Source organism: Scyliorhinus torazame, chromosome 15 (assembly GCF_047496885.1).
Source record: "Scyliorhinus torazame isolate Kashiwa2021f chromosome 15, sScyTor2.1, whole genome shotgun sequence".
Taxonomy (NCBI): Eukaryota; Metazoa; Chordata; class Chondrichthyes; order Carcharhiniformes; family Scyliorhinidae; genus Scyliorhinus; species Scyliorhinus torazame.
Window position 1 is genome coordinate 52,309,597 of NC_092721.1, and position 19,689 is coordinate 52,329,285.

At 45.7% G+C, this 19,689-nt stretch overlaps 1 protein-coding gene and 1 non-coding gene across 4 annotated transcripts in view; both read right to left on the reverse strand.

Moving 5' to 3' along the window:
* abcc4 (ATP binding cassette subfamily C member 4 (PEL blood group)) overlaps positions 1-19,689 on the reverse strand; it is a 742,685-nt gene that overhangs the window by 479,205 nt on the left and 243,791 nt on the right. For all 3 annotated transcript variants that reach the window (XM_072476237.1, XM_072476236.1, XM_072476238.1), the window contains one exon: positions 6,099-6,290. In XM_072476237.1, coding sequence (XP_072332338.1) covers positions 6,099-6,290 — 192 coding nt within the window. The remainder of the gene's footprint in view (positions 1-6,098; positions 6,291-19,689) is intronic.
* Positions 6,712-6,784, reverse strand: trnam-cau (transfer RNA methionine (anticodon CAU)). The gene has a single exon. It is a non-coding gene; the product is annotated as a tRNA-Met (tRNA).

The following is a 19,689-nucleotide window of genomic DNA, read 5'->3' on the forward strand; positions in this document are numbered from 1 at the left end:
GAAAATTAATCGTCAGCAGAAGGAGGGGGGTGGTTAGTTTAGCTTAGAGTAGGGGGTTAATAAAGGTGGGACCTGTAAGGGAGGGAGACGGCTTTTGCACTATGTTTATAGTTTCACGTACATTGTTTATTCTGTCGTTGTTATAATACCAAAAAATACCTCAATAAAATGTTTATTAAAAAAAAGGAACAAATAACAGGAAGCTGAAGAACGTCCTGTCTAGGGAAATTAAAGTAGAACAGAGAAAGGGCTGTGAAATACAGAGACAACTGCTCAAAGCAGATTTTCAAGTCAGCTTGCATGAACCCAGAGATCCAAGACAATCTGAAGGTGGTGACTCCTTATTACAGGCCGTTCAAGCAGTGGTGTTCTGTTGACGCGGTTGGGTAACTGAGAGTGTCTGTGGGAGCTGATGTCTGAATGCACATGGAGATCCAGGGCAGAGGGATACCGAAAGGAGAGGTCAAAAGCCTGGAGTGGACCCTCGTTGAAGACATCTGAGAGAAAGCAACCTTTGGGAGAAGACTCCAAGGCATGTTCATCGAGAGCAGACATTGGAAACCCTCATTTAAAGGTCAGTATTACAGTGGGACCAGTGTCGAGGAGGATTTGAGGAGAAGAGGTCCACAGAAGTTGTATTGGGTGGCATATGTCACTTGGTTTCAGAGTGTGGAGTGTCTGCCCACATACCACCTATCGGTTGTGGACTTACTGAAAACATCAGAATATAAGTAGATTTTGTAACTTTTTGTAACAGTCGATTTCAGCGGGAGCGGTGCGCAAGTGATTTCTGGGAGGTAAGTTTATCCTTTAAAAACATTTACCTTCACAGGAACAGGCCAGTCGATTTCAGCGGGAGCGGTGCACAATTGATTTCTGGGAGGTAAGTTTATCCTTTAAAAACACTTACCTTCACAGGAACAGGCCAGTCGATTTCAGCGGGAGCGGTGCGCAAGTGATTTCTGGGAGGTAAGTTTATCCTTTAAAAACACTTACCTTCACAGGAACAGGCCAGTCGATTTCAGCGGGAGCGGTGCGCATGTGATTTCTGGGAGGTAAGTTTATCCTTTAAAAACACTTACCTTCACAGGAACAGGCCAGTCAATTTCAGCGGGAGCGGTGCGCAATTGATTTCTGGGAGGTAAGTTTATCCTTTAAAAAAAAACACTTCTTTTCTGTTTTATTTTTTTCGACCCGCGGACTTCTGGGAAGCCCCCCCCCCCACCCACCCACCAACACCCCCCAACCAATAAATTCTGGTGGAGAGCAAACCCGAGACACTACACGTGTAGTGTCTCCCAACTGCCCTCCTCCTCTAACCTAATAATAAGACCCATTGGTGTGAGGTAAGTGCCATATTATATTATTATTATATTATATTATTAGCATTGTGCAGGTCAAGGTTCGGAGGTGGAGGAGCAGTCTCTGTCAGGGAGAGAACCTGAGAACATCTAAGACACTCAGAAGGTAAGGAGGTAAGTAAGTGATTTTTACTCATTTTTACTTTAATACCTCTTTCAAATTGTGTGTGTCGGGGGGGAAACTGAAGTGACATCACAGAAAAGCTGTGGCCTGAGTGGCTGGTTGAGAATCTACACTAAATTAAAAAAATTAAGCATTGGTAACTAATTAAACATAATTACTTAATTATAATTTAGAGGGGTATCTAAGCCAGAGATCGGAGAGTACTATATTTAGCTTTCGCATTTCTATTAGAAATCTAGTGCTAGGAAACAGATAGTTAACAGTAACTTTGAAATGTTTTTTAAAATATATATTTTTTTTTTAAAAATTTTCTTAAATTTAAATTTTAATTAATTGACGCAATGTCAGTTAGAGGGGTGCAGTGCTCTGACTGTGAGATGTGGCAGGTCCGGGAGGCTTCCAGCGTCCCGGATGGCTTCATCTGCAGAAAGTGCACCCAACTGGAGCTCCTCACAGACCGCATGGTTCGGTTGGAGCAGCAATTGGATGCACTTAGGAGCATGCAGGTGGCGGAAAGCGTCATAGATCGCAGTTATGTAAATGTGGTCACACCCAAGGTGCAGGCAGAGAAATGGGTGACCACCAGAAAGGGCAGGCAGTCAGTGCAGGAATCCCCTGTGGTTGTCCCTCTCTCGAACAGGTATACCCATTTGGATACTGTCAGGGGGGGATAGCCTATCAGGGGAAAACAGCAGCAGCCAGAGCTGTGGCACCACGGCTGGCTCTGATGTTCAGAAGGGAGGGTCAAAGCGCAGAAGAGCAATAGTAATAGGGGACTCTATAGTCAGGGGCACAGATAGGCGCTTCTGTGAACGTGAAAGAGACTCCAGGATGGTATGTTGCCTCCCTGGTGCCAGAGTCCAGGATGTCTCCGAACAGGTAGAGGGCATCCTGAAGGTGGAGGGCAAACAGGCAGAGGTCGTTGTACATATTGGTACTAACGACATAGGCAGGAAGGGGCATGAGGTCCTGCAGCAGGAGTTCAGGGAGCTAGGCAGAAAGTTAAAAGACAGGACCTCTAGGGTTGTAATCTCGGGATTACTCCCTGTGCCACGTGCCAGTGAGGCTAGAAATAGGAAGATAGAGCAGCTAAACACGTGGCTAAACAGCTGGTGTAGGAGGGAGGGTTTACGTTATCTGGACCACTGGGAGTTCTTCCGGGGCAGATGTGACCTATATAAGAAGGACGGGTTGCATCTAAACCGGAGAGGCATAAATATCCTGGCCGCGAGGTTTGCTAGTGTCACACGGGAGGGTTTAAACTAGTATGGCACGGGGGTGGGCACGGGAGCAATAGGTCAGAAGGTGAGAGCGTTGAGGGAGAACTAGGGAATAGGGACAGTGGGGCTCTGAGGCAGAGCAGACAGGGAGAAGTTGCTGAACACAGCGGGTCTGCTGGCCTGAAGTGCATATGTTTTAATGCAAGAAGTATTACGGGTAAGGCAGATGAACTTAGAGCTTGGATTAGTACTTGGAACTATGATGTTGTTGCCATTACAGAGGCCTGGTTGAGGGAAAGGCAGGATTGGCAGCTAAACGTTCCAGGATTTAGATGTTTCAGGCGGGATAGAGGGGGATGTAAAAGGGGAGGCGGAGTTGCGCTACTGGTTCGGGAGAATATCACAGCTGTACTGCGGGAGGACACCTCAGAGGGCAGTGAGGCTATATGGGTAGAGGTTAGGAATAAGAAGGGTGCAGTCACAATGTTGGGGGTTTACTACAGGCCTCCCAACAGCCAGCGGGACATAGAGGAGCAGATAGGTAGACAGATTTTGGAAAAGAGTAAAAACAACAGGGTTGTGGTGATGGGAGACTTCAACTTCCCCAATCTTGACTGGGACTCACTTAGTGCCAGGGGCTTAGACGGGGCAGAGTTTGTAAGGAGCATCCAGGAGGGTTTCTTAAAACAATATGTAGACAGTCCAACTAGGGAAGGGGCGGTACTGGACCTGGTATTGGGGAATGGCCCCGGCCAGGTGGTAGATGTTTCAGTAGGGGAGCATTTCGGTAACAGTGACCACAGTTCAGTAAGTTTTAAAGTACTGGTGGACAAGGATAAGAGTGGTCCTAGGATGAATGTGCTAAATTGGGGGAAGGCTAATTATAACAATATTAGGCGGGAACTGAAGAACATAGATTGGGGGCGGATGTTTGAGGGCAAATCAACATCTGACATGTGGGAGGCTTTCAAGTGGCAGTTGAAAGGAATTCAGGACCGGCATGTTCCTGTGAGGAAGAAGGATAAATACGGCAATTTTCGGGAACCTTGGATAACGAGAGATATTGTCGGCCTCGTCAAAAATAAAAAGGAGGCATTTGTCAGGGCTAAAAGGCTGGGAACAGACGAAGCCTGCGTGGAATATAAGGAAAGTAGGAAGGAACTTAAGCAAGGAGTCAGGAGGGCTAGAAGGGGTCACGAAAAGTCATTAGCAAATAGGGTTAAGGAAAATCCCAAGGCTTTTTACACATACATAAAAAGCAAGAGGGTAGCCAGGGAAAGGGTTGGCCCACTGAAGGATAGGCAAGGGAATCTATGTGTGGAGCCAGAGGAAATGGGCGAGTACTAAATGAATACTTTGCATCAGTATTCACCAAAGAGAAGAAATTGGTAGATGTTGAGTCTGGAGAAGGGTGTGTAGATAGCCTGGGTCACATTGAGATCCAAAAAGACGAGGTGTTGGGTGTCTTAAAAAATATTAAGGTAGATAAGTCTCCAGGGCCTGATGGGATCTACTCCAGGATACTGAAGGAGGCTGGAGAGGAAATTGCTGAGGCCTTAACAGAAATCTTTGGATCCTCACTGTCTTCAGGGGATGTCCCGGAGGACTGGAGAATAGCCAATGTTGTTCCTCTGTTTAAGAAGGGTAGCAAGGATAATCCAGGGAACTACAGGCCGGTGAGCCTTACTTCAGTGGTAGGGAAATTACTGGAGAGAATTCTTCGAGACAGGATCTACTCCCATTTGGAAGCAAATGGACGTATTAGTGAGAGGCAGCATGGTTTTGTGAAGGGGAGGTCGTGTCTCAAAAACTGATAAGAGTTTTTCGAGGAGGTCACTAAGATGATTGATGCAGGTAGGGCAGTGGATGTTGTCTATATGGACTTCAGTAAGGCCTTTGACAAGGTCCCTCATGGTAGACTAGTACAAAAGGTGAAGTCACACGGGATCAGGGGTGAGCTGGCAAGGTGGATACAGAACTGGCTAGGTCATAGAAGGCAGAGAGTAGCAATGGAAAGATGCTTTTCTAATTGGAGGGCTGTGACCAGTGGTGTTCCACAGGGATCAGTGCTGGGACCTTTGCTCTTTGTAGTATATATAAATGATTTGGAGGAAAATGTAACTGGTCTGATGAGTAAGTTTGCAGACGACACAAAGGTTGGTGGAATTGCGGATAGCGATGAGGACTGTCAGAGGATACAGCAGGATTTAGATTGTTTGGAGACTTGGGCGGAGAGATGGCAGATGGAGTTTAATCCGGACAAATGTGAGGTAATGCATTTTGGAAGGTCTAATGCAGGTAGGGAATATACAGTGAATGGTAGAACCCTCAAGAGTATTGAAAGTCAAAGAGATCTAGGAGTACAGGTCCACAGGTCATTGAAAGGGGCAACACAGGTGGAGAAGGTAGTCAAGAAGGCATACGGCATGCTTGCCTTCATTGGCCGGGGCATTGAGTATAAGAATTGGCAAGTCATGTTGCAGCTGTATAGAACCTTAGTTAGGCCACACTTGGAGTATAGTGTTCAATTCTGGTCGCCACACTACCAGAAGGATGTGGAGGCTTTAGGGAGGGTGCAGAAGAGATTTACCAGAATGTTGCCTGGCATGGAGGGCATTAGCTATGAGGAGCGGTTGAATAAACTCGGTTTGTTCTCACTGGAACGAAGGAGGTTGAGGGGAGACCTGATAGAGGTCTACAAAATTATGAGGGGCATAGGCAGAGTGGATAGTCAGAGGCTTTTCCCCAGGGTAGAGGGGTCAATTACTAGGGGGTTTAGGTTTAAGGTGAGAGGGGCAAGGTTTAGAGTAGATGTACGAGGCAAGTTTTTTACGCAGAGGGTAGTGGGTGCCTGGAACTCGCTACCGGAGGAGGTGGTGGAAGCAGGGACGATAGTGACATTTAAGGGGCATCTTGACAAATACATGAATAGGATGGGAATAGAGGGATACGGACCCAGGAAGTGTAGAAGATTGTAGTTTCGTCGGGCAGCAGGGTCGGCACGGGCTTGGAGGGCCGAAGGGCCTGTTCCTGTGCTGTACATTTCTTTGTTCTTTGTTCTTTGTATCATCCTTACAAATCTCTATGTAACTGTAAAGGTATAATTGGGGTGAAGGAATAGAGTATTATAGTTAATTTTTTTATAAATCTTTCATTCTTTTTAAAAGTTCATCGGCAGTCCTGTGACTGTTCAATCATGTTTCTGAACAGAAATTAAAAGTTAGGATCTATCAAGCCAGGTACCATCCTGGGATCTGACTTGTCCAGTACTAACATCAGCTGGAATCGAACACTTGTTTATGATGCCAATTCTCCTTCAAACTATTAACTGATATACAAATAAAACACTATCTGAGCATGAGAGTAAGTGCAAGTTAAGCTTTCAATACTCACTTTCTTCAGAGCACAAGCGGTGATGACCTTTTCATATTTTGCTCTTTGGTATTCTTTGCCAAATAGGATGTTGCTCCGAACTGTACCAGGAAATACCCATGGCTGTTGCGCACAATAAGCAATTTTTCCCTTTATATCCAGGATACCGTTTTCTTTTGCAAGTTCTCCGAGTATTGCAGCAAGAATGGAGGACTGGAAACAAGAGTTTGACAATATAATTATGAAATAATTGTTGTTCTATTTTAGTAAACTATTCAATTTTTAATAGATGATCAGTAACCCGGGATGAGAACATACAGTGCAGAAGGAGGCCATTCGGCCCATCGAGTCTGCACTGACCCACTTAAGCTCTCACTTCCACTGTATCGCCGTAACCCAATAACCCCATCTAGTCTTTTTGGACACAAAGGGTAATTTTAGCATGACCAATCCACCTAACCTGCACGTCTTTGGACTGTGGGAGGAAACAGGAGCACCCGGAGGAAACCCACGCAGACACGGGGAGAACGTGCAGACTTTGCACAGACACTGACCCAGCGGGGAATCGAACCTGGGACTCTGGTGCTGCGAAGCCACAGTGCTATCCACTTGTGCTACCGTGCTGCCCAAAACCTGCCCTCTCTGAGGATTGAACTCAGGACCTTCAGATTATGAGACTGACGCGCTGCCTACTGTGCTAAGAAGGTTTCCAATCATAACATTGCTTTTCCAAGATGCCGGAAAAGTACATTTTAATCATGGCTCAATTTTCATTCAAGCAATCAGTTTTCTAAATAGAGAACGCAAAATAAAAGTGATACTCAGAAAAATCTCTTAAACGACTTTGTTAGTTAACCGTTGAAATGTGGCTGGTGCATTTTTCATTCCAAATGGCATAACTTTGAATTAGTATATACCATCTGGAGTAACAAAAACTGAAATCCCCTTCGCCCTTTCGGATGAAGGTACCTGCCAGGAACCTACAAGTAAATCCAGTTTGGAAATAAAAGTAGATTGTCCCACTTTCTCAATGCAATCCACCAAACGTGGGATAAGATAAGAGTCCGTTCTTGTAACTGCATTAACCTTTCTATAGACCACACACAACTGTTGGGTACTGTCTGGTTTTGGTACAATCACTATGGGTGAGCTCCATTGGCTGCAAACTACTTCAATTATGCCATTTTTAAGCATACTCTCAATCTCTTTGTTAACCTGTGCCAATTTTAAAGGGTTAAGTCTGTCTGGATGTTGTTTGATTGGAACAGCATTTCCCACATCTACATCATGTATAGCCATTTTACTCCTTCCCAATTTATCTCTACAAACTTGCCCATGTGATATCAATAACTCTTTCAGATAAGTCCGTTTTTCCTCTGGAAGGTAACTCAACAACTTATCCCAATTTTTAAGAACATCCTCGTTTTCCAATTTAATTTGAGGTATGTCGAATTCACAGTCATCTGGATTTGGCTCGTCAATTTGAGTTAGAATCATTAAAACCTCCTCCTTTTTCTCTCCTTCCCTTTCAAAGTACCTTTTAAGCATATTCACATGACACACTCGGTGAGTTTTCCTTCTATCTGACGTTTTAACCACATAATTCACCTCACTTAATTTACTATCAATCTGAAAAGGACCACAAAACCTTGCTTTTAAAGGTTCACCTACCACTGGTAACAACACTGAAACTTTATCTCCAATGGCAAAACTACGAACTTTGGATTTCTTGTCCGCAATCCGTTTCATCACATTTTATGCAACTTTTAAATGTTGTCCAGGCAATTCACCTGCTCTATTTAATCGTTCCCTAAAATTTGACATGCAATCCAATAATGAAAATTCCAATTTCTCACTCACCAATTTATCCTAAATCAATTTAAGTGGCCCTCTTACCTCATGACCAAAAAGTAGTTCAAAAGGACTAAATTTGGTGCATCGCTAATTGCAAACAGTACGAATGGAATTCCTTTATATTGGAATAGCCTTGAGAAACCTAGTAGACACATCCATTATCGTCAAAAGATATTGATTCCCACTTTTTGTTTCAGGAAGCGGTCCTACGCAATTAATTAGGACCCTTGTAAAAGGTTCCTCAAATGCTGGAATGGGTATTAAGGGCGCTGGTTTCATCACTGCTTGAAATGAAATGAAATGAAATGAAAATCGCTTGTCACAAGTTGGCTTCAAATGAAGTTACTGTGAAAAGCCCCTAGTCGCCACATTCCGGCACCTGTTCGGGGAGGCTGGTACGGGAATTGAATCGTGCTGCTGGCCTGCCTTGGTATGCTTTCAAAGCCAGCGATTTAGCCCTGTGCTAACCAGCCCCTGTAAAGGTTTCCCTATCACTTGAGATGTGTGACATAATTGACAAAATTCAGCCACATCTTTATGTAATCCAGGCCAATTAAAATGTTTTTGGATTTTACCTTGTGTTTTTCTTATTCCCAAATGACCTCCCACTGGTACCTCATGTGCAACGCGCAACACCTCCTTTCTATACCCTACCGGCAATACTACTTGATGAACTTCTGCCCACTGTTCCTCTGCCTGCATATGTAAAGGTCTCCATTTTCATATCAAGACATCACTTTTACAGTAATAACATTCTGGTATACACTCAGATTCCTCTTCCGTATATGCTTTCTGATACATCTGTTTTATTTCTATATCTTTCTGTTGTAACTCCGCCAATTTTCCTGAACTAAAAATATCCTCATCCTCCACCTGTTCAAATTCTTTTTCAACCATCTGATCAAAAATCATTTCTGATAATTGCATCAACTCAATCTTCACTCTTTGATTTCTCCTCTTGTCTTAACCTGTGACTTTGAGACCTTGTTACAACACAATCCGGAAAAATCCCAGGATATTCATCCTTCAACCCTTTAGTTGTCTGATTTTCCACTAGCTTATCAACCACAGTAAGCATCACCCACCTGCGATCCAGCTATAAACTGTATTTCTGGACAAGATGATTGCTCTATTACTCCCACTACCACTTCACCACTCTTCACTGGACTTTCCAATCTTACCTTATATATTGGAACACTCCTCCTCTCACCCTGAATTTCACAAATTACCACCTTTTCTGGCAACATTCTTCCCAAACTACATAATTCCTCATCTTTTACCATTAAAGATTGACTAGTCCCGTATCTCTTAAAATTGTGACTTCTTTACCTGCTCCTCCTGATACACGAGTAAACTTTACCCACACAAGTAAATTCTTTAAAGACATCCGGCACCTTCTTATCAATCACCTCTTGATCAGGCTGTGCAATCTTTTGCACCTCCTTTGCTTCACTTGGGCTTTCCTTTACCACTTTAACAAACCCCACTGTCTTTTCCTGTTTTACCACATCAGCCTTCCCAGTGCTTTTCTTCAACCACCTGTGACTTTACATGGCCTAGTCTATTACAGTGAATACATTTGGAACTTTTCATTTCTTTTCCACCCTCCGGGATTTCATTTTTAATCTGAGGTACACTCTCCGTATTATCTCCCATCAGATCACCTTTACCGTTACCACTTGAGTATTTCTCATGTCCCCAGTTTCTATCCCTCACAGGCTGAAACTGATGTCGGAAACCAAGCTTTGATTTGTGAACTAACTCATAATCATGTGGAATTTCTGCTGCTAATGTCGCAATTTTAACCCTCTGCTCTTCCACATGAGTTCTCACTACATCAGGAATTGAATTTATAAACTCCTCCAAAAGTATAATTTCTCTGAGAGCTTCATACGTTTGGTCTATTTTCAAAGCCCTTATCCACCCATCAAAATTACTGTGTTGAGCCGTTCAAACTCCATATATGTTTGACCAAATTCTTTCCTTAAATTTCTAAACCTTTGTCTGTAGGCTTCAGGCACTAGTTTATATGCACCTATGATGGGTTTTTTCACCTCCTCATACGTCCCAGATACCTCCTCCGGTAGTGATGCAAATACTTCACTAGCCCTAGCTTCCCCAACCCACCAGAAATCAACAGAGTGCACCGGTCACTTCGACCAAAGCCGGGAAACAGCCAAGAGCGATAATTGTCAACGTACATTGATATCAGGACCGGAAACGAATTCTGCGCTGGACGAGACATAGCAAAAACTGTGGAATTTAATAGGGCAAAGGCTGTACTGTACAAAAACGGTCCAATAAACTGTTCAATTTTGGGACCCAGCCAAGTTCTGGGTCACATTCGAAGGCAGGGAGCATTTCTTCACGGCCCCTGTAGACACGGACAAGTTTGTCTCGGAGAACGTACTAGAGAAGCGGCAGCAGGGTCAGCGATGAAGAGCCCACACGAAGAGACTCTTCGTGCTTAATGTTTACTTTTTACGTTCTGTACTGCCAACTGTGACCATCACCGTATCGACCACTTTGCGTGGGATTGTACTGCCTCATTCTGGGGACGAGAGAGAAAAGGGAGGAACGAGTGCAGCAAACCATAGAAGGCGAGGAGAATAGTGGACAAAAAGCTCAGTGTTCAGGAGGATGCACAACAACCCCGGGAGGGTGGCCACCACGCTAGCGAGGACGGCCACCAGGCTAGCGAGGACCAGGGAGGGAGGCCGCATTGCATCTCCTGTAAGGGGGAAAGCGCCTGGAAGGTGGGAGGGGGGGGCAGGTAAGACATCAGGAATAGGGGAACAACCAGGGAAGGAAACGGGTGGAGGGAGAAGGGGAGGGGAGGAAAGAGGACAGGGGGGGCGGGAAGAAGAGAGACAGGTAAAGAGAGAATGAGGGCATTAGGCTGGCTACAGCAGGCCATAAGTGGAGACTTGGAACAAAATGGCACTGCAAGCAACCACCTTGGTGGGTCCCTGAACAAAGGGAAATCCCGGAGTGCAGGGGCTCACCCACATGGCGTACTCACAGTTGGCAGCCACGTTGGGTGGCCCCTGCACAAAGGGAAACCCTGAAGCACAGGGACCCGGCCTCATAGGGAGAAAAGTGCCTGCAGCCATCTTGGACAGCCCTCTAACAAAGGGAAACCCCGGAGTGCAGGGGCACGTCCACCAGGTAAGAATAGTTGATCTTGCAGGAGCGGGGGAACAAAAACTCCCCATCAGGGTAGTCCACTTGGAGGTCAAAGGATTTAATGGCCAAGTGAAGAGATCCAGAGTCTTCGCCCACCTGAAAAATTGGAAAGCTGGTATTGTCTTCCTCCAAGAGACGCACCTGAGAGAGAAGGACCAACTGCGGGTAAGGAAGCGCTGGTGGGACATACCTGCCTATCATTCCTGCTATAGGACAAGAGCTAAGGGGGTAGCCATACTGCTAAATAAGATAATGATGCTTACTGCGACAAGGACAGTTATGGATCCAGGGGTACATCACGGTCATTAGCGTCCTGCATGGAGCACTGGTAGTCCTGGTGAACATGCAATCTCCCAACTGGGACAAAACAGGTTTGTAAAGAAGACCTTGGCTGACATCCCCGACATAGACACATACCGGCTGATCATGATATTGGGGCGTGGGGGGGTGGGGGGAAGACAGTAACTGTAAGAGATGTAAAAAGAGTCGACTCCATACTGGATGCAGATCGGCAATACTCCGTGACCCGGACAGTAGAACTCCTGGTGAGGAGGAAAAAGCTAGGTGGACTTTGACCTGCTCTCCAAGAGGAAAGCAGTTCACCAACTCAACCAGACAGAGGGGACCCTGCACGAACACGGAGACAAGGCCAGCCACCTACTGGCTCACCAGCTGAGAAAGCACTCAGCCAGAAGAGATATAGCCCAGATTAGCAAAAGCAAAGGCCTCTTGGTAGCGGAGCCAGTAAGGTCAAAAAGGTATTTGAGAACTTCTACCGGGGGCTGTACACCTTCGAGCCACCAGCAGGGGACTTGAGGATGAAGCAGTTCTTCGATGGACGTAGCCTGGAAACACGGCTATAACTGGGGTGAATCATGGAAAATATCAGCTCCATGCAGGCAGGGAAGGTGCCGGGACCGAACGGGTTCCCGGCGGACTTCAACAAAACATTTGCGACAGCACTGGCCCCGCACCTGCTGGAGATGTTCACAGACTCGCTAGCTAGGGGCACCTTGCCGCCTCTGCTACCACAAGCCTCAATCTCTCTGATACCCAAGAAAGACAAAGACCCAACAGAATGCGGTTCCTGCAGACCCATCGCACTGCTAAACGGAGATGCAAAAGTACTGGCCAAGATCCTAGCTAAAAGGCTGGAGGACTGTGTCCGGATGTCGTAGCAGAAGACCAGACGGGCTTTGTCAAGGGTAGACAGTTAACACCGAGTGTCAGGCGCCTGCTGAACGTGATCATGACCCCATCTGGGAAGAGAACACCGGAGGTGAGCGTCTCCTGGACGCAGAAAAGGCCTTCAGCAGAGTTGAATGGAAGTACCTCATAGAGGTACTGGAGCAGTTCGGGCTTGGAACAGGATTCACGCCAGGGTGAAACCCCTGAGCAGCGCTCCCATTGAAGGGTCCGAACATATTCCAACAGCTCCAAGTACTTCCAGCTGCACAAAGGCACAAGGCAGGGATGCCCGCTGTTCCGCTGCCGTTCGCCCCCTCGATCGAACCACTGGCGATCGTGCTCAGGGCGGCAAAGAACTGAAAAGGAATCCAGAGAGGAGACAGAGAACACAGAGTCTTGCTCTATGCAGATGACCTGCTCCTCTACATCTCGGACCCGCAAAGCTGCATAGAGGGAATCATGGCGCTCTTCAAAGAGTTTGGAGCCTTCTCGGGCAACAAATTTAACCTGAGCAAAAGTGAGATCTTCTCGGTGAACCCGCAAGGGGGAAGGGTTACCTTTTAAACAGGCCCGAGACAAATTCCGCAACCTGGGGATCCAAATCGCTCATGGATGGGCACGGATCCACAAGTGGAACCTGACCATCCTGATGGAAGAAGTAAAACAGGACCTGCAGAGATGGAACACACTCCCACTCTCCCTGGCAGGGAGAGTGCAGATGATCAAGATGAACGTACTGCCCAGGTTCCTCTTCCTGTTTAGATCCATCCCAATCTACATCCCCAAAGCCCATTTCAATTCACTAGCCAAACTGATTATGCTGTTTGTGTGGGGAGGGAAGAACGCTAGGATACCAAAGAGAGTTTGCAGAGAACAAGATCCTTGGGGGACCTAGCCCTCTCAAATATGCAATACTATCACTGGGTAGCAACAACGGAGAGGGTAAAAGGGTGGATAGAGGAGCCAGAAGCCGAATGGGTGTTTATGGATGAGGGCTCCTGCAGAGGGACGTCCCTCCAGGCCCTAGCCATAGCGGCACTTCCATCCCCACCTAATAAATATTCCAGTGGTGGTAGCAACACTCCGGTCGTGAAACCAACTGAGACGTATTTCGGGCTAACCAAAATGTCCGACAAGGCCCCCATCTGAAATAACCACAAGTTCACGCCAGCGACTATGGACGCCACCTTCAAAAGGTCGATCCAGGACATGGGACATAGAACATAGAACATTACAGCGCAGTACAGGCCCTTCGGCCCTCGATGTTGTGCCGACCTGTGAAACCACTCTAAAGCCCATCTAAACTATTCTCTTATCGTCTATATGTCTATCCAATGACCATTTGAATGCCCTTAGTGTTGGAGAGTCCACGACTGTTGCAGGCAGGGCATTCCACACCCTTACTACTCTCTGAGTAAAGAACCTATCTCTGACATCTGTCCTATATCTATCTCCCCTCAATTTAAAGCTATGTCCCCTCGTGCTAGACATCACCATCCGAGGTAAAGGGTCTCACTGTCCACCCTATCCAATCCTCTGATCATCTTGTATGCCTCAATTAAGTCACCTCTTAACCTTCTTCTCTCTAACGAAAACAGACTCAAGTCCCTCAGCCTTTCCTCATAAGATCTTCCCTCCAACAGGCAACATTCTGGTAAATCTCCTCTGCACCCTTTCGAATGCTTCAACATCCTTCCTAAAATGTGGCGACCAGAATTGCATGCAATACTCCAAATGCGGCCGCACCAGAGTTTTGTACAGCTAAAACAAGACCTCATGGCTCAGAAACTCAATCCCTCTACCAATAAAAGCTAACACACTGTGCGCCTTCTTAACAACCCTCTCAATCTGGGTGGCAACTTTCAGAGATCTATGTACATGGACACCGAGATCTCTCTGCTCATCCACACTGCCACGAATCTTACCATTAGCCCAGTACTCCTGTTATTCCTTCCAAAATGAATCACCTCACACTTTTCTGCATTAAACTCCATTTGCCACCTCTCAGTCCAATGCTGCAGCTTATCTATGTCCCTCTGTAACTTGTAACATCCTTCCGCACTGTCCACAACTCCACCGACTTTAGTGACATCTGCAAATTTACTCACCCATCCTTCTACACCCTCCTCCAGGTAATTTATAAAAATTACAAACAGCAGTGGCCCCAAAACAGATCCTTGTGGTACACCACTAGTAACTGGACTCCAGTCTGAACATTTCCCATCAACCACCGCCCTTTGTCTTCTTCCAGCTGGCCAATTTCTGATCCAAACTGCTAAATCACCCTGAATCCCATGCCTCCGTATTTTCTGCAGTAGCCTACCGTGGGGAACCTTATCTAACGCTTTACTGAAATCCATATACACCACATCAACTGCTTTACCCTCATCCACCTGTTTGGTCACCTTCTCAAAGAACTCAATAAGGTTTGTGAGGCACGACCTACCCTTCACAAAACCGTGTTGACTATCTCTAATCAAATTATTCCTTTCCAGATGATTATACATCCTATCTCTTATAAACCTTTCCAAGACTTTGCCCACAACAGACGTAAGGCTCACTGGTCTATAGTACCGGGGTTGTCTCTACTCCCCTTCTTGAACAAGGAGACAGCATTTGCTATCCTCCAGTCTTCTGGCACTATTCCTGTAGACAAAGATGACTTAAAGATCAAAACCAAAGGCTCAGCAATCTCCTCCCTAGATTCCCAGAGAATCCTAGGATAAATCCCATCCGGCCCAGAGGATTTATCTATTTTCACACTTTCCAGAATTGCTAACACCTCCTCCTTATGAACCTCAAGCCCTTCTAGTCTAGTAGCCTGAATCTCAGTATTCCCCATCCACAACATTGTCTTTTTCCTGTGTGAATACTGAAGAAAAATATTGAATTACCACCTCGATCTCCTCGGACTCCACGGACAACTTCCCGCTACTGTTCTTGACTGGCCCTATTCTTACCCTAGTCATTCTTTTATTCCTGACATATCTATAGAAAGCTTTAGGGTTATCCTTGATCCTACCTGGCAAAAACTTCTCATGTCCCCTCCTGGCTCTCTTTAGCTCTCTCTTTAAGTCCTTCCTAGCTAACTTGTAATTCTCGAGCGCCCTAACTGAACCTTCATGTCTCATCTTTACATAAGCCTCCTTCTTCCTCTTGACAAGTGTTTTGACTGCTTTAGTAACCCACGGTTCCCTCGCTCGACCACTTCCTCCCTGCCTGACAGGTACATACCTATCAAGGATACGCAGTAGCTGTTCCTTGAACAAGCTCCACATTTCCATTGTGCCCACCCCCTGCAGTTTTCCTCTCCATCCGATGCATCCTACGTCTTGCCTCATCGCATCATAATTGCCTTTCCCCCAGATATTACTCTTGCCCTGCGGTATATACCTATCCCTTTCCATCTCTAAAGTAAACGTAATCGAATTGTGGTCACTATCACCAAAGTGCTCACCTACCTCCAAACCTAACACCTGTCCTGGTTCATTACCCAGTACCAAATCCAATGTGGCCTCGCCTCTCGGCCGATCTACATACTGTGTCAGGAAACTCTCCATTGGACAAAAACGGACTCATCTAAAGTACTCGAACTATAGCGTTTCCAGTCAAAATTTGGAAAGTTAAAGTCCCCCATAACAACTACCCTGTTGCTTTCGCTCCTATCCAGAATCATCTTTGCAATCCTTTCCTCTACATCTCTGGAACTTTTCGGAGGCCTATAGAAAACCCCTAACAGGGTGACCTCTCCTGTCCTGTTTCTAACATCAGCCCATACTACGTCAGTAGAAGAGTCCTCATCAAACGTCCTTTCTGCCACCGTAATACTGTCCTTGATTAACAATGCAACCCCTCCCCCTCTTTTACCACCTTCCCTGAGCTTACTGAAATATCTAAACCCCAGCACCTGCAACAATCATTCCTGTCCCTGCTCTATCCATGTCTCCGAAATGGCCACAACATCGAAGTCCCAGGTACCAACCCATGCCGCAAGTTCACCCACCTTATTCCGGATGCGCCTGGCATTGAAGAAGACATGCTTTAAACCACCTTCCTGCCTGCCGGTACACTCCTGCAACTTTGAAACCTTACTCATGACCTCACTACTCTCAACCTCCTGTATACTGGAGCTACAATTCAGGTTCCCAATCCCCTGCTGAACTAGTTTAAACCCTCCCGAAGAGCATTAGCAAATTCCCCCCCCCCCATGATATTGGTACCCCTCTGGTCCAGGTGTAGACCATCCCGTTTGTAGAGGTCCCACCGACCTCAGAATGAGCCCCAATTATCCAGAAATCTGAAACCCTCCCTCCTGCACCATCCCACGTGTTCAACTCCTCTCTCTCCCTATTCCTCGTCTCACTAGCAACCCTGAGATAATAACTCTGTTTGTCCTAGATCGAAGTTACCACCCTAGCTCCCTGAATTCCTGCCTTACATCCGTATCCCTACATATGTCGGTGGTACCGATGTGGACCACGACTTGGGGCTGCTCCCCCTCCCCCTTAAGGATCCCGAAAACACGATCCGAGACACTGACAGTTAGGGCAATTTATACAAACAACAGGCTGACAACACTCGAGGAACTGACAGAAAGATTCCAGCTGACGGGGGGAAACAAACTAAGATACCTACAGATCAAAAGATTCCTACGAAGGGAAACATTGACTTATCCACGACCAGCATGACAATCACTGCTAGAGGACCTACTGGACGCAGACATCCTAGAGAAAGGGACCTGTGGTGACATGTATGGGCAACTGCTAAGGGAGGCCAACACCCAACTGGACGACATGAGGGAGAAGTGGGAGGACAACTTGGGGTTTGAAATAGGATGGGAACTCCGGAGTGAAGCACTGCCCAGGGTCAACTCCACCTCCACATGCGTAAGGCTAAGCCTAATGCATCTAAAGATGGTTCATAGAGCCCACATAACCAGAACGCGAATGAGCAGGTTCTTCCCGGAGGTGGAAGATAGATGTGAACGGTGCAAAAGGGTCCCAGACTTGTTGGGTTCTGGACAGCCTTCTTCGAGGCAATGTCCAAGATGGTTGGGGTGAGGGTGGAGCCAATCCCAAGAGTGGCAGTCTTCGGGGTATCGGAACAACCAAATTTCTTCAGGGGGAGTAGGACTGATGCTTGGCTTCTTAATCGCCCGCCGGAGAATCCTGCTCGGCTGGCGGTCAGCAGCACCACCCAAAGCTGTAGACTGGCTGTCCGAACTATCGGAATTTCTCCAAGTGGAGAAAATTAAATTCACCATCCGAGAGTGGGAAGAGGGCTTCCACAGAACCTGGGAGCCATTCACTTGGTTGTTCCTAGTGAGCCATCGACTGTTTGTCGATGTACCATTTATCAATGTACTTTGTTGATTATTATTTTGTCTACTATGTACGTACTGTGTACATTCCCTCAGCCGCAGAAAAATACTTTTCACTATACTTCGGTACATGTGCCAATAAATCAAAGCAAATTCAAATCAAATCAAAGACCTGTTTATAACCAGCAACTGAGAAGTCAAAGAACAGGAGAGAGAACGAGAGAGTGAGAGAGCAAGAGAGTAAGAAGTCGAGAGAGAGAGAAACAGAGAGAGAGAGAGAAACAGAGAGAGAGAGAGAGAGAGAAACAGAGAGAGAGAGAGAGACACAGAGAGAAGCAGAGAGAGAGAGAGAAGCAGAGAGAGAGTGAGTGAGAAAGAAGCAGAGAGGGTGAGAGAGAAAGAAGCAAAGAGAGAAAGAGAGTGAAAAAGAAACAGAGAGAGAAAGCAGAGAGAGAAAGTGAGAAAGAAAGAAACAGAGGGAGAGAAGCAGAAAGAGAGAGAGAGAGAGAGTGAGAGAGAAAGAAGTAAAGAACGAGGCAGAGAGAGAGTGAGAAAAAGGCAGTGAGAGAGTGAGAGAGAAATGTCATGTGAGAGTACCTTTTAAGAAATGGGTGTTTAAGAAATGTACCTATAAGAAATGGGCGTTTATCAGTGATGTCAGAGTGTGGGTGGAGCTGGGCTGTCTGTCAGCTTCTTACTTTCGTTTTAGGCTGTTTGCTGCAGGGTGTATTTTAGTTTCGTTTTCAGTGTTGGAGCTGAAGCCAGACAGAGCAGATATACTGGTGATCTCTCTGCCATGAATTATAAATGTTCTCAGTAGTGAATATTCAGAATTATAAATGTTCTCAGTAGTGAATGTGCTTCTGTTAAAAGGTGATTATTCTGTCTTCTAGATGTTGTTTGGGAAATTATGAAGGATTACTTAGTGTTGTATTTGGGGGTTATATTTGAATTGCTGGTTGCTAAGATGTTCACTGTATGTTTTAAAAAGGTTTCTTGAGTTCATAGAATAAACATTGTTTTGCTTTAAACAATACTTTTCCATTTCTGCTGCACCACACCTGTAAGAGTGGGCCGTGTGCTCCGCATACCACAATCTATTAAAAGTTGTGGGTCAGGTGAAGTCCATGATACACTTTGGGGTTCTCTAAAACCTGGCCCATAACAAATTGGGGACTCTTCCGGGATAAAAGTCTATCTATTGGATTGGCTTAGTGAACTTACAGACAGTGAGGGGTGAGTATATTGTGGTTGCTTTTCAGGTGTGGTATTTTAGTTTAGGTAGGGAGTGTGTTGTGGACAATGGCTCTTTCAGAGGTTCTGAAGTTTTTTGAGGTGGAAATGGTCACATGCAGTGCAGTTAACATTACCTGCCAAAAAGCGAAAAGGTGAGGTAATTATGGCGGAGGCTCAGCATTTAAAGTTGCCTGAGATACAGTTTGACTCATTGGAAATGGCAAAAATTCAATTACAAATTAAACAAATGGAACATGAGAAAGAATTAAAGCAGCTTGAATACGAAAGAGAGGAAAAATAAAGAGAGAGAGAGGAAAAAGAAAAGGAGCGAGAAGAAAGGAGAAAAGGAAGAATATCCCGAACAGAACAAAAAGAAAGAGAAAGGGAGATACAGTACAGATCAGGGAAAAAGATAAAGAGAGAGAGTTCGAACTTCGGAAAATGGCCATGAAACATGACAGTAAAATTGGCAGACGTAAAGGGAAAAGTACAGTTGGATAATAGTGATGAGGATAGTGAGAAAGAGCGTCATAGTCGAAGGCTTGGTGGAGATCTATTTAAATACGTCCAAGCATTGCCAAGGTTTGACGAGAAGGAGGTGGAAGCCTTTTTCATTTCATTTGAGAAGGTAGCTAAACAAATGAAATGGCCACAGGACATGTGGGTATTACTGATGCAAACAAAGCTGGTAGATAGAGCTAGTGAAGTGTTTGCATCACTACCGGGGGAGGTATGTACTGTTGATCTCTCTGCCATGAAAAGACTATCTCTTAATCATTTGGTGAATTCAGAATTATAAATGTCCTCAGTAGTGAATGTAAACCTAAT